The sequence below is a fragment of the Tachypleus tridentatus genome, chromosome 9, assembly GCF_004210375.1.
Source record: "Tachypleus tridentatus isolate NWPU-2018 chromosome 9, ASM421037v1, whole genome shotgun sequence".
Classification (NCBI taxonomy): domain Eukaryota; kingdom Metazoa; phylum Arthropoda; class Merostomata; order Xiphosura; family Limulidae; genus Tachypleus; species Tachypleus tridentatus.
In genome coordinates, this window is record NC_134833.1 from 44,490,468 (window position 1) to 44,506,956 (window position 16,489).

General features: G+C 30.7%; 1 protein-coding gene across 2 annotated transcripts in view; it reads right to left on the reverse strand.

Annotated features, from left to right (window-relative positions):
* Positions 1 to 9,203: 9,203 nt before the first annotated feature.
* Positions 9,204 to 16,489, reverse strand: part of LOC143225171 (DNA-binding protein Ets97D-like) — an 87,604-nt gene continuing 80,318 nt past the window's right edge. For both annotated transcript variants that reach the window (XM_076454125.1, XM_076454126.1), the window contains 2 exons: positions 14,160 to 14,383; positions 9,204 to 10,379 (listed from right to left, as the gene is read on the reverse strand). In XM_076454125.1, the coding sequence (XP_076310240.1) occupies positions 10,257 to 10,379; positions 14,160 to 14,383 (347 nt within the window). In that variant the 3' untranslated portion in view covers positions 9,204 to 10,256. The remainder of the gene's footprint in view (positions 10,380 to 14,159; positions 14,384 to 16,489) is intronic.

Below are 16,489 nucleotides of genomic sequence, written 5' to 3' on the forward strand. Positions count from 1 at the left end.
GCTTCGTGCATCGCGTAATTGATTTTCTTCACACTGTATTGCTTTGTTGTTGTTTTTTTAATTTCGCGCAAAGTTACACGTGGGCTATCTGCGCTAGCCGTCCCTAATTTAGTAGTGTAAGACTAGAGGGAAGGCAGCTAGCTATCACCACCCACCGCCAACTCTTGAGCTACTCTTTTACTAACGAATAGTGGGATTGACCATTATATTACAGCGCTCCACACAGCTGAAAGCTCCACACGAGCTTGTTTAGTGCGTCGGGGATTCGAACCCGCGACCCTTAGATTACGAGTTGAACGCCTTAACCCACCTTGCCATGCTAGGCCTCACTGTATTTCACAAATGCCCAAAATTCTTTGCGCTATTATTTGTACTTTGGTCTCTAAGAATGTGCTTGGATTACATATTTATTATATATAAGAGCTGACATTAAATTATATTTATTATTCAAATCAATACCAAGACTAAATGATCTGTTTTAGTTCGGAAAAAATGTTTCCTAATATCTCATCTTAACATACTTTAACATGTTGGTAATGTTGCTGGGTTTGTTTCTTTTTTTCTATCACAATTCAACATTTCTTGACCAATAGAATCTCTTTTTTTTCTGTGTTATAAGTATTCAGAGCATGTTGCTGAACAAATTATACAGCCATACTGCAAGCACAGGCTCCACAATATTATTTATTGTCTTGAAGATGGTAGTCCATTGGGTTATAAATCTCCTAATTGTTCCAACTTGTAAACTATCCACATTCCTTCTGGTATAAGCCAGCAATAAGGCAAACCTTAAAATTGGAATCTGTAATATATAAGAAATTTAAGTACAGAATGTGTTTTAATTTTTAAAAAGTGCAATTCCTTGTGATACCCATAGACATTGGTTAGAACCAGGCAAATATCATAAGAAAGCTTATGCTTTTTCACATAATTTCGCACATTTTTGGATATTCCATAAGCTATTACTGATGAAAACAAATAAGTATTTAGGCATATCACAGACTGGCATATCTTTTTTCTGAGATGTTTTCACATGCTATTAAAAAGCCTTCCAAAAGAACATTTTCTAAATATGTAACATCAGCCAGCTTCTTTTTCAAAGACTCTTTTAACTTTAAATCTATTCTTAATGAACTAAATCATAAAACCTAAATAGCCAGTTTTGATGTAATCTCCCTCTTCACAGAAGTCCCAACCACTGAAGCCTGCAAGACAGCTTCAGAACTTTATATTCAAGATCCTAATCCATACACATCCCCAGTAAACAATTAGCAGCCCTTATAGAATTCACCATCACCAAAACTAATTTTATGTTCAATGATCAAAACTACTTATAAACAAATGGCCTAAGTATGGGTAATCCCGTGTCACCAGTTCTAGCCAACATTTTTGTGACACAAACTGAATCTCAATTTTAGCCTTGCACCTACCATTACACTGGTACATATATGTTAATGATATAATTGGTGGGTTTACGTTTACAGCACACACCTATGCAAATACCTATACCTTTATACCTATGCAAATTAATAACCTAACATCTAACTGCAACACTACCTACAATCCTCTCTTTGTTAACCTGAACATGACCCAAGAAGGCCAAAACAATATTCTCTTATTATATTTTAATAAAAGTTTTAACACCCATACTAGCCGTCTTGAGATACAAAATAACATCTTGAAGCTATTTCTCTATTTTCAAAGTTAGGCAGTCATGCTTTCTCAGCTCTGCACCTTTAATCATCTCAGTAGATGAAGGAATAATACAGCTTGCATCATTCTCAAAACAAACTTGAGTGTTTATATAAGCATACATACAGTTTTTTTTCATCAGCTACATCAGGAATTAAGTTATTTTCTCCAGAAAAACTGATAAAATACGTATTTACATGCCCATGATTCTGGTTTGTAAAGTCACTTATGTATACTTAATTTCAAAAGAATATACTTTTCTTTCTTTCTTTTTTTCTTAAATGCTTTTCTCCGTCTTTAGCTGTGAAAGGCTATCCATGCCAAATTTAGCACTAAAAAGACTAGAGGGCAGGCAGCTAGTCACTACCACCAAATGCCAATTCTTCACTGAGTTTTTTTTAGCAATGAATAATGGGATTGACTATCACGTTATACTTCCCCATGATTAAAAGTGGAATCATGTGTGTGGGATGAGGATTTCAACCTGCAAACAGCACATTGTGAGTAAAGCACCCTAACCAGTTGGTCATACCACACAATAATTTGAAGAGAAAAAAACTCGCAGATATGATGAATCAAGGAAGTCATAAAAAGTTGTAGAGAAGTAAAAAAAAAACAGTGATAACAGAAGTAATAGTAAGTCAGTTTCCATTCTGTTTTCAGGTCAGGTCCCACACACAAAAAAAGCCAGGCTTTCAATCTTGGTTCCAATCTATTTTCTTCTGTTAATTATTTTACTTTACATCATGGTTTTATAGTACAGTTGACCCTCTATCTATCTCTATCCGTGGGCCTTGCTGATGATGTTGATGTTTCTACACTGATAGTTTGAATTGTTAGTTCACCTGCCTAGCTTGTCTGCATTGCCACTACTTCAGATGGGATCATTGTCAATATCATCTTTTTGTTGAAGTCAGCATCTTTTCTTTCCTCATACTTAGACTTGGGTCTCACCTAGTCCTAGAAAGCTTTTATTCAGCTTCTGTACATAGTGGTCCTACATCTGCTAATTTATCCAAGTGGTCATTTCACAATCCACAATGAGACAAGTCACCAGGCTCCTCTGGACTCTTGTCTACGCCTTCTTGGATTGTTAACAATGAAAAAAAAAAAAAAAAAGAGTCCTGCTGCTGATACAATTGGATTATCGGCCCCTTCAGAAGGGACAGCGCCAACATAAATCTGTTCTGTCTGGAACTCTTACAAAACCTCCAGTGGCATTATACCTTCATCAGCTATCATACACTTTCCAGTCCTTAGCCTCAACCCATTCAGAGAATTCATGAGTTTTCTTGAGTTACATTCACTGGCAAACAATGCTTCTTTATTCGTGAATTTAATGATGCTGAACTCAGGAATAATCTAAAACTATAGACTAATTCCAGCTGTACTTTGATCTCAAATCAGAAAGACTGAAGTCAAATATAAAACTCTGAGGCTGTTTCAACTGGTTAAAAGTTTAGCCAAGTGCTTAAGTCAATGAGAAATAGTAATGTCCTGTTACAAAGGGTTAATGGGAACTGATCAAATGTCTGTAGAGATGCTATTTCATAAGTACTTATGTACTAACAACCATGATTACCTGTAGAATACATGCCCACAGGGGCTATATGGATTTCTGTATCCTTGGCACTCATGAATGCATGCCTGACTAATTACCATTGGTCATACTACAGAATCCCTGTAGAATCACAGTTACATGCACTACTAGCTACTTTAACTTGGTCTTGCTAACTGTCCATCACCTGGTTATTAGAGAAATAGAGAAAGATTGCATTGAGCAGGGTAATGAGTGTCGGCAGTTTTGAAGCGTATATAGTCAAGTTGGTTTGGGTTAATCTCACTTTCCTTATCTTCAAGTGTTAACTTTTGCCAATATCTTTACAGGTTTTTTTTTCTTCTTCCACTAATAAACTGCACAATGATTTTAGCACAAAATCGTCTTTGTTTCATTATACATACACCTATCATTTTCAAGCCTTAAAGATGTATTTTGTAATGTAACAATCTTATAGTAAATATTTAGTTAAACAGTTTGGTTATTGAAAATATTTGTTTGTACAACTGAAAATGTACCTAAAAAATTAAATAAAACACAACATGTATATATTTGGTTTGTGGAATTTAAGTCATTACTTACAAACATCATAACATCATGTACTACTGACAATTTCACCATATTTAAATATTTTAGCTTAATAAAGTTAAATGTAATATTATAGCACTGTGTTCAGAAGATATACCATATAACCCTGTGTCAGAACCACCAGGTAAAATCTTCTTAACATAGTGCAACTCTCTTCATTACTAATATCTGTTCCATGTTAAATTCAAAAACCCATTTAACTTTCTTAATGTTGAAATCAAGACTTTCATTCAGAATTAAAATACACTGTATTTTCAAACAATATAATTCAATATACTCAACACAGTTACATCATGTTTATCAATTCTCAACACCGAGTTCAAAATCTTTTCTTACAATCTTCCTTTACTTTATTTTCTGTTTATCTCTTGTCTTTTCTTTATTTATCACAATTACTTGGGTGTGGTTGCTCCATTTATTTCAATCCAATCCATCCTGCAACCAAGATGGCACTGCTATGATCATGTTATTACCAGCATCAGTGTCCTGTAAAAAAATGCAACCTTGACAGAAGAAGAACAACACTGGAGCTTCCACTAAAGCAAGCTTTAGGGATTGAAATGGTCATTTGCAGTTCTTGCCTTATCCAAAATGTGTTTTCACTTTAATGAGAGCCACCAACTGTGCTGCTATCTTCGAGAAGTTAGTAACAAATCATATGTAACAGGATGTAAAACCAAGGATATTTTAGGCATCACTGAGTTGCTTTTTTGCACTGAGTCTAGGTTGCCTACACAGCTATCAAACTTTCACAGATATGTCAGCAGTGACAGAAGCCTTGATCACTTCCACCTCACTCATTGTGCTGAAGACTATTTCAGCATCTGACTAAATAGTGAAATACCCATACTTACAGAGCAGCAAAAAGATGTTACCCTTAGTTGGATAAATCACTACCCCAGCTACTCTCTTAAATATCACACCTTTTAGACATGGAGTCAAAATAGTGATTTAGCTTGAGAAAATAATGTCAATACTATGTTGCAAACCGTTAAGCTTGTTTAGTTTTTTTGCAATTGCAACAAAAATAATAAATTTGAAAAGTACAATAACAATACAAAATGGTAGTAATACAATAATAAAAACAAACTACTTGAAAAAATAAGAGAAACTCTTGGTATCAAAAATCTTTATGTGGATTGTTTACTGAAACACATAAGAGAACTGGAACTAGCTACGAGTGTGGGAGACCAAAAAAGATTTTTGCAAAATCTGGAAGAAATATTGAAACAACTCAATAAAATACTAAGATTACTGCAAAAGAGTTGACCCAAAAATTAAAAGACAATGGTGAAGAAATTCATTAGCAAAAAGTTCAATGATATCTTAACAAGATAAATGTCCATTACCAAAAATCAAGATGCAAACTCTGTTAAAAGTAACAGAAGTAGAAAGCAGTTTTGAGTTTTTCACTGAATACTTGAAAAAGACTGACTTCTTCAACCAAACTTGTAGCTAGACTAATCCCAACACAGAACTTAATTCACCAAGAACTATCTTGGGAGGAAGAGAGGAGAAACATTCATCACAACCCATATTAAATGCACTGAAGGTTGCATGATATGGCACTGGTGAACTTTTTGTTATAGAAGGATCAATGAATGCTGCAAATTATCAACAAACTTTACAGTTTTATATTTGTTGCTTAGTGCTAGAATAGCTATTAGACAGAAGTTTATTCCAGCAGGATAATTATCTTAGGTATCTTGAAAATTCTACAAAGAAATTTCTGAACAAAAATATTACAGCTGTGATTGGCTAACTCAATAACTGACTTGAGTACCATCAAATACTGTGAAATGACCTGAAGAATACATTATCAAAAAGGAAACCAAAGTTGACCCCAGAACTCAAATCTGTATGTATTGAAAAATGGCAGAATACTGAACCTCGAATATATACATACATTTCATTATTTAACTATATATATATATACACACACACACATTTTGAAGCAATGAAAAATGACAGAAATTACTTTATGGAATTTCTCTCTTTGTTGTTTTTGTAACTGCCCAAATCTTATCTGAAATGATACATGTATACATATTTATATTTCAATTTTTATAAAATATATGCATTTTAAGTAATACGCATAATTTTTTATTAAGTTGGACAAAGAATAATGTTGCAGCTGTGAAAGTACTGCCAACCAATTAAATCCAGAATATTAATAAAAACAAATATTTCTTACATGGTTCTGCTTTAAATATGCATATAGTTTTACTACTGCCACTGGGAAAATGTTTACAAAATATTACATAGAACCGATGGTCTCTATGAGAGCATGAAAATTTGTACATTCAACCAAAACAAGCTTTTCAATATTAGTCAGTTTCCATTCACTTTCACTTAATTTCCATAATTATTTTAAACTGGAAATTGTTTAATCTCTAATGTAATGCACATGCTCACACACATACACGAATATATACAAAAGCAAGTTGTGTGAAATTATATTTTCTTTATAATGTAGATCCTTTAATTCAAATCCAAATGTTTTCAATTCTATGATCTATTAATTGTTTTTGATGATTTAGTAATAAATAAACTAATATAGAGTTGCCCTATTTCAATGTCCATAATTCAAGAAACTAATAAAAAGAGAGAGAGCTATACTACCTTGTGGATGAAGTAACTAGACATTATGTAAAATGGCTCCAATGCCAAAAATAGTCATCACTAAAAGACTATGATCATAAAATATATATAGCCAACATGTTAGCTGTATTCAGTTCACATGCATTATTCCTTTCATTCATGAATGAATATGATACACAACTTAGTTGTACTGTCTGACTTCCAACAGTTCATTTGGTATCACATGCTATCATTCATGTCTCTCACAATAAATGAAAGACTTGAGGTGGACTCAAAGATCAGCAAGGGTGAGATCTGGAAACAGTCCTGGTCAAGTATATAAAGAATGTCTGCTTTTCATTCATCTTACTCTCTCTTTTAGTAAATACTATAATTATGGGAATTAAAATTCAAAACAACAACCATAGAGAAGATTAAGTTCTCAAATGAATACAATTTCTTCCTATATATATTTAAGTTACACCAGTAGCCATCTCCATTTGTCAAGATAAGTTTGGGTGACCAATACCATTGTTATGAGGTATAATTACACTCATACATACAACTGATTACCCGTTTTTGACAGTTTACTGGTAAGGTAGGACATTGCCTAATGCAGTGTCTTAGTGAAATTTATTGATAAAAAAAAAATCTGAGATTTCATTCCATTGTTCACACAGTAAATCTGTAAATGTATTTAAATTTCTTAAACTTTGCTGTTGTAGTTTGGGATCATTTAAGTGCCTATTTCAGGAACAAGTTTCATTTATTATCTCCAAAACATGCAAAACAAAAAAAATTCCCTTTTTTGCTTTCACTTTTCTATTTTCTTTTTCAAGAAAAGCTTATTGCAAAGAAATAATTATAGTTCTAAGTGTTAAATGAGGAGCATTTTTAACACTCATACTGCATTTGATTGAGGCTTACAAACGAATTAAATCTTATATATATACTAAACATAGTTGAGATCCCACTTACATGCCTTTCTTACTTAAATATACACTTTACCTATGACTGTAGGTTCAGTTTTCACTTCTCCACAAATAGTGGAGAAAATGCATATCACATTTAATCTGTAATTAGTTAATCCAATTCTAAGCCATAAATTAATATTGTTACCAATTATAATTCAACAGAAAGCCATCATAGCACTTAGTCTTGTATTTATTTTCTTAAAACATTGTATTTCATTTTTATTGAAAAGAAATCAAAAACTTATCTCATGAAAACTGGAAATTAGTGATTCTATATTTGTTTCATGTAAGAAAACATCAACAATAAAAGTTAAAAAAAAAAAAAGCAATTGCCACTGTAGCCTTAAAAAATTAAACTGACATTAATCAGCTATTTATTTCTTGTTGCTTCTTAAATGTTAATGTTAGGTAAACATGATTTCTCTTATGCAGCTGTATGTAAAGGAATTAAAGGAACTGCTTGAGATGAAAGACCTGAAGTAGACAAGTCTATGTCATTCATTAAACTTGGGTACAGATACTACCAATACATAAAATATATATATTTTTAGACACCGCGAGCAATTTTGAATAGGCGAACAGTCACGTGTCTGGTTTTAATAAAAACTGAAGGTCACAGATCTCCTGTATAGTTGGTGCCACTGCTTGATGTTATTTGTCTGTCCTTTGTGCACAATATTATCTATTTATTAGTTATTTCTTTGAATCTTTTAAGAATGCATTTAAAGCAGGGAAATACTACTGTACTTTGTTCCCTTTAAGAATTAAAATTGACATAACTTTTGTATTGTTTTGCTCTCTCTCTCTCACTGAATATGTGTGTGTGTACATGTGTGTAAATTTAAAGTTATGGGGTCAACAATTTGAAATTATGTAACACTTCCCTAAAGTAAAAAAAAAGAGCTTAAAACAGTTAAAATGAAGAATATGTTACAAATAATTAATACAGTTCCATCATCAGTAGCAATTCAACACATAAAAATGTATCTAAAAACGGCTGGTGTTGGTATTAAAACGTTTTGTTAAAACATAATAGAGAACAACATTTCAACTTTCTTAGGTCATCCTTAAGTTAACAAAAAAAAGTTTGCAACTGACTGTTGTTGGGTCCATCCTCAGGACAAGTGTGTAAACATGTATGAGATTGTAGGTGGCATTGCAATTAGATATAGGTTATCAATTAGTATAGGCATAAAGGTGTTTCTTTATATTAGTTTAATTTTGGTTTTCGTTGATGTATAAGTAGGGCTTCTTTGAGAAGCTGTCTTGAGATGGATTTTTACCTCAAGTGGGTTTTCTCATCATTACAAATTTAACAAATTTTGTTAAGTAAAAACCTTTATAATTTTAAAGCTAACAAGTCATTTTACAGGCCAAACTGTCTGGAGTTTACGCTTTCATTATATAATGCTTATGCAAACAACCAATGATGATATAATGACACATAGATCCTACAGTCAAAAATGCCACAGCCATGTAATTAAAGCAAACTCAGGTCCCTGTATACACATAGTAATGTATACAAACTATTCCTTTTTACTGACTTATTCCAATATTGTAACTGTGTGTATGTGTGTATACATATACTTATCTTTACAGCAAACCTTAAACAAAAACTAAGGAAAATAAAATAAACCAATAAAGAAAACTTTACACCTATAAAGTAACAAAAAGTGTAACAATTTTTTGTAACAACAGGAATTCAAAATAAAACACGAAAATATAGTTACGTTTATCAATAAACTAAGTGTGATCCAATGTTTAGTACATTACATTCAGACCTACCATAACAATAGCAACAGATAATGAGTGATATACAAAAGCTTATGTGAAATATGTAGCCAATTTCACAGTACACCAACTTTATTATGTCCAGAACTTTTATATATATACAAGAAATTTTATTAAATAAATTAAGATGCAGGTTTTATTTTTTGTTTAAAAACCTCTCATTTTATTACAGAAGAAAAATTATAAAAACAAGTTTTAAATAAAGAAAAAAAAACATGTGGAAAGCATAACCCACATGAAGTTGATGTTTAAATTTCTTAACTATGTTTTAGTATAGGTTATGTTACATAACCTCATACATATATATATCATAGAATAACTTGATCAAGATATTTTTATCAATCTCAAAAAGTAATTAGATAATACAGGATTAATATTTTCCCAATGGCTGAAAGCAAAACATTAATAAAAGACAAAATTAAGACAATTATTTAAAGGGAGTTTCAAAACTCAGCAGTGGACTATCAAAAACTAATATAACATTTCAGTATCACCATTACCAACTTTTGTTAAATATCCATTTATGTCACACAGTTAACTGGTCCCTAACACCTAACAAAATATAAATGATTAAAATTTAAAAATTCTTGTACAAGCACTTGTTTCAATGCTTTGCTTTCAAAAGCAACTTATATGTTAGCCTTCTGTCATAAAAAATGTACCAAAATCTCTTCCCACAAACATCTGTTGAATAAATGGTTACTAAATGTAGTTTTAACAAACATATTACAAAATTGTGTACTTAAGTTTTATTTTATCTGATTAACCTACTATTTATAAAATGAAATTATGAACCGAAGTATGAAATATTTGTGAAAAAATAGTTATTTTATAATATTCTCAAAACAAGTATCCATATTTTGAATATGACAACATTATTTTATATAAAATCTATAACAGAAATGAAATATTTACTTTTACCGGCCTTAAAAAAACACAAACAAGAACTAAACTGCTCATAAAACAAATATCTGATATATGAGAATGATGTGATTATGTTTATTATCATCTGGTTATATAGTTACAATTATCACAGGTCAAGTTTCTGGATTTTTCTTGATTATTCTAACAGTTTATGTTTTTTCAAGCTGTTTCTTCTCACATTGCTCAACTAAATGTCTAAGTTCTGCTGCACTGTAGCCAAGTAAGTTTTTCAGGTCACATACAAATTTGTAGACAAATCGTTTTCCATGTACCTGTGTGAAAAGAAACAATAGCACATTTTACTATTATTGTATAATACTTCTGTGTGCAATGATTTTGAATTTAAACATTTGTACTCTTTATTCAGCCAGATAAAGGTTTGACACCAGATTACATAACCTATAATGCAAGAAAAACTACCCAACAATACAAACTGTTATATGGCCCACTGCCATGAGTGGGATTATTATGACAAAAATTAAATCCAGTCCAGATTCAAGTTCAGGACAAGATAAATTTCTCAAAATGAGATTGCAAATTTAATGAAAGTGATGAAACAGTGGAAATAGATCCAGAAGAGACAGGAAAATAACAGTAGATTATAGTGAAAGTGATAGAATATTAAAAGACTGATAAAGACAGACTTGGAGATTTAAGGAATTAAACAAACACACTTCAACACTTACAGAATAATGGTGAACCCAAATCACTTTGATGGCAAACATCATAGCAAATGTACAGAATAAAGTAGAAAAGTGTGAAAAATGATCATATCAAGAAAGTTGAAGAAGTACAGAAAGATTATAACAATAAGACTAAGACATACTTAAGTTTTGCATAACTACAAATACAATATTTAAAATCTCCATTTGATCAACCATATACGTATGTAGATTATGGCAATGAACATAAGTGCAATAACATCAGATATAAAGCAAACTCCCTACTGTATGTGACATGGGATATAGACCAAGAAATAATCCACATTTCACAGAAAACATCTTTTGAGTAGTCTAAAATGTAATACTAACTTAATTATGGATAAAGATGTGCAATTTAATAAAATAAATTATCTACACAGTGAAAACAACAACAAAACACTACAGTGTGATCCTAATACCACTGAGATAATATGTAAAGATTTAATTAAACAGACAAGTAAAAACTCAACATTTCATCAGTGTGTAACAAATAACCTTAATCCAAACAGCAGCAGACCACCTGAATTTCAAGGCCCTTTCAATAAAGAAAGTATCCCCCTGTGAGACCCACCGTGTCAGCCTGTGACTTGCATATTACTTTGACACACTTAAAAAAAGCACTCAAAATTTTCTTAAAACTCTTCATATTACTAACAATGTCATTAATTCTGATAACATATTATTCAGTTTCAATGCTGAGCCATTGTACTCCTCCATCTCTACTCATGAAAAGGTCAATTTAGTCATAAAATTTGTGAAGAATAATAAAGACATTGTAGGTTTAGAGGATATGCTATTCAATTAAAAAAACAAACCTCCTTAATTTGGTGCTGATAAACAGTTATTTTTGGTTTAATAAGATCTGCCATTAACAGTTATCTTGTATTGCTATTGGCAATTGAGTAGGTTTAATATTTTCATTTGTTTAGATGTATGTGCGAGAAAGACAAGCATTACAACAATTTAGATGTATGTGTTATCTATACTAATAACACCTTTGGAATGTGTAAGGACTAAACACTTTACTACTTCACTATAATTTTCTTCAATAATTTCCCTCCTACTACAAAATTCACTGTGAGGCACTCCAAAGTATCAAACATCTTTTCTTTTCTTGATGTTCAGGTTATCCTAAAAGATGGCAAGTTTGTAACAGAAATGTATCATAATATTTTAAATTATCATTTACACCACCCATAACACATTAACTGTGCAACTCTTACTAGACAACTAAACTTTATCAATATAACTTGTACAAGTAGTGAAGGTACATCCAAATCCATGCAAGAACTTTTATACAAATGTTAACATTTACTAACCCTGAAAATGTATTTTTGATAAGCATTTACCTCTACCCATCAATACCTACTTTGATTTTCATTTGCCCTTTAGGCAATTATGCAAAAATATGTGGATATAAAACACTGGTGCACTTTTAACATTGTTTACCAATGTCTATAAAATAAATGAAGATTCAGATAGCTACAGGGAAGCAGAGATAGTACTGTTTTGGAATGAACATTAACCATATCAAAAAGGATTCGTGTATTTTACCTGCCCTTATAACAATGACAGTATACATATCAATATCAATGTTTGTTTTAGTTAAACATATTTTAAACATGCATGTAACTTATTCTGTTAGATATATATTGCAAAATTCCTTCTTATTCCCTAAATTTATTGAAGATTCTTGTGTGTAAGAATCAACAATGTATTGTGCGTGTATGTAAATACTAGTGACTGCCAGTACTGTTGTGAACTGAACGCTTGAAAACAGTGCCTAAAGTTCATAAGCTGATGTTCCAAGAGACAGTTTTATGCTGTTGTTTTGCTACAGTTATACTATAAACCTTGAAAGCTTTAACTGTGATAAATACCTATCAATCAGCAATCTACAGATATATGACCAGGATCATTTATAGATTTTGAGCATTATAAACCAATTAACTTCAGAGAATTACCTTTGGATGTTAGCATTTCTACAAGGATATTAGATATTTTTTATCAGGGAAAAACTTGTGTATCCAGTGAAGCAATTAGCTAGCTAGCCATTAAGTGAACCGTACTGATATCAACTCGAAATTCATTTGCTCATCTTAACCATCAATAAAATATTTATAGAAGACTCAGCATTGTTTGTAAGTTTGTAAACCTTTTGTGCATAAATCATTATTTGGAGTAACTATTTGTAATAACCCTTATTATAAATTGTATTATTGTTTGTGCATTAAAATTATTGTTAAGAAAGAAAGCTATGCATATCAATCTTTTTGGCAAATATGATAAAGATGATACATACTGACATTCAATTAACTTCTAAATTTAAATTAAAATTTAAATCAGTTTCAGGCTACAAGAAATCAAAATATGTAACATAATAAATCAGAGACTTGTCTGAGATAAATTATAATACATGATAGTTAACAAGTGTCTTGTTTACCCTGAAGAAACTGTAATGGTGCCAGGTTGGCTTAAATAAAATCAATTCTGGACTAATAATTCAGGTTTCATCTATCTTTTTAATAAAAATTAATTTAGATTTAAACATTTTGGTGTCAAGAACTTACTTTGAGAGTTTCTGTACATTATACTTTTTAATGGTTTTTCAAATATTAAAAATAATTTACACACTTCAAAGTTTTCCAGTATCTTTCATATATAAAACTAAATAGTTTTAAGTAAACAAAATATTCAGTTTTAAACATTAAAAGATAAAAAGAATGCACCAGAATTTATTGTTTTGCCAAATATAGTCCTTATATTAATAGTTATACATGCTTCTTTACTCTGAAAATATTAATTATTCATGTATTTTTATTTAACTTTTTAATCCATTTTATAAGGTGTTGTCTTTCACACAAATATTATTTTTAATTAGGTGAGTTATTAATTTTTTTTTTGTGTTGTATTTCACAATCACCTGTAAGTCCTGATGTGTTTTATTTTCAATAGTTTAATTTTTTTTGCCAAATAATGTCACACTAAAAGTGTGTGTGATTTCTTATAGCAAAGCCACATCAGGCTATCTGCTGTGTCACCAAGGGGAATCAAACTTCTGATTTTAGTATTGTAAATCCAAAGACTTACCATTGACCCAGTGAGGGACCATACTAAAATTAGTAAACTATGAAGATATTTCTAATTATTATGAGGAATCTTTGTTGGATTTGTATTTTAAAGCCATAAGAAACTCTACAAATATTTTAAAAAATAAACTTCAAAATTTAATTTTACATTTTTTATATAAATAGTCTTATATCATAGAATTATTACAGAGTTGCACTGAAACATTAGTATATTCTGAAAATAAACAAAAATAAATTTCAATACCTCCTTAAATAATCTTACCTTAGTGATCATATCTCCATCATAGTAATATCTTAGAGCACGACTAAGTTTTTCATAATTCATATGAGGTTTGTTCTTTCTCATACCCCACAGCCTAGCAACCATTTCTGGATTTAACAGCTTGAATTGACCATCATCTCCTATCCATCGAATATGGCACCTGTATTCTTTGTCAGTCAGTAACTCAAGAAGAAACTGCCACAGTTGAATCTGACCATTATTACCTGAAAAAAAAAACAAAAGGGGGGGGACGTGAGATATATATACACATACCTTAAGCTATTAATTGAGCATTCATTAGAAGTATACAAATTTAACAGAATAACTTTTGATGATCTCTTCAGATTATTGTTTAAACATTTATTTCTGAAAACATTTTTCAAATAATGTTGTATAATCAGTCCAACTAGATAGCTGTTTTACCATAATTTAATTGACAATAATTAATCAGAACTACAAAATAAAATAAATTTATACTAAGGATGTAGGAAAATTATACAGAGACAGCAAATAACCAACTATTTTGGACTATACTCATGCATTAAATTCTGCAATGGTACATGAAAAATTAACTAGTGCTGGAGCTAGGCTTGACAAAGCTGTACATTCTGGTAAATTAGGACCTTTTTCTTAGTGATGCAATTTCATTTTATTTTTAGTATTAAGGTTATTATAGTTTACTTTATCCATTACATTGAATATATGAGCAAGAGACATGGACTGTTCTATAGTGTTAAGAAGTTTAGATTTCACAAGTTTGGTGGCATCATGGTGTTCTTTAATCTTTATTATTCTACCCCCAGTATGAATTCTTGGCACATCACTTGATATCAAATTTTTTTTAACGTTACCTTGAAAACTGGGCAACAAATTACAACAAAAATGCCAATTTGTCAAGGCTGTTTTCATGTATGTGTGATGTCATAACAGAACTTTCAGTGATGTTGAGAAACCCACTTGTTGAGAAATTTATATGCAAAAACTGCTTGTTTGGGTTGAGAAAATATTTTACATAGAAATTTTCATAGAATATTTTCTCAACCCAAACGTGCTGTTTTTGCATATAAATAACAGAACTTTGTAGATGACAATTTTCACTAAATAGTGTAAACATACTGATTCATTTACATTCAAGTAATTTGTTCAGTCTGTAAAATGAAAGTGGACATAGGGCATAAGATTTCAATTATTCACAAATGCAGAGTCATTTAGGCAGCAGAACTTTGCACACAACATTTTGTAGCACACTGAAACCATGTTAATTTGTTTAGACCTAATTTATAAACAATATGGAAAACTTCACTGGCTGTCTAAGAAAAAAAACTTGTGCATATTTTTTATTCTTAATTTTAGCTCTGTATAGTTCTATTAGTCTGATAAAAGGTAGTTACCTAAAACATTGATTTCAAATAAATATATTTTTTTTAAATAAGGTTTTCAACACACTATTTCATATTTATTTTGAAACACACAAGTAATGTCAGTGGAAGTTTTATCAAATGTATCTTAATAAACAATGTTTGATCATCATTGGAACTAAAATCATGACATTGTCATAAATTGGAACAATGTTTCTCATGATCAATGATGCAAAAATGCTTTGTTAATTTGATGCACTAGAAAAGAAACATGGTAAAACATTACTCAAATGAAATAAATTAACCGATAAATTTGAAAATATTTTGGATAATGGCTCTTTATTAAGTTTGCACTGAGAAGCAAATGCCAAATAATAAAAAAAGAAGAGCACATAACCCAAGAACATATTCTTTAGTTATCATACAGCAAAGAAAAATATGAGAACTAATACAGAATATTAATTAGTTAAATACCATTAGATGACATTAAAAAATAGTTAAAACAATTAATTAATGTCATATCAAACTAATTAAGTAATTTTATAGATTACATAATGTATTAGGTTTTTTGAAATGCACATGAATGACTAGTGTATTGCATTTTTGCACTAGGCCATAAATATAGATGTTGTGGTGTTAAAATTTTGGTAGGAAATACATTTCTCTCTGTGACAACAATATTTATTTCAGTTTACATTAGAGTGGATTTTTGTTTGATACTGTGGACCAAGATGCCTTTGATATTTTCCTGATATCTAACAGATAAGCAAAGGTTCTTTAAGATTTAGTGGTATTATGATAGTAAGGAAAACAATGTAGCACTTAAATGTTTATAGACTTGGGCTAGAGTACTGGATGGCTAAGCAATTTTCTCGAATAAAATCCCAGGCTAAGAGCAACAGATAAAGAAATCTTTTGCTTCTTCTGATTTTGCCTCATTGTCACTTTGTCCACTGCAAAACATACACAGTA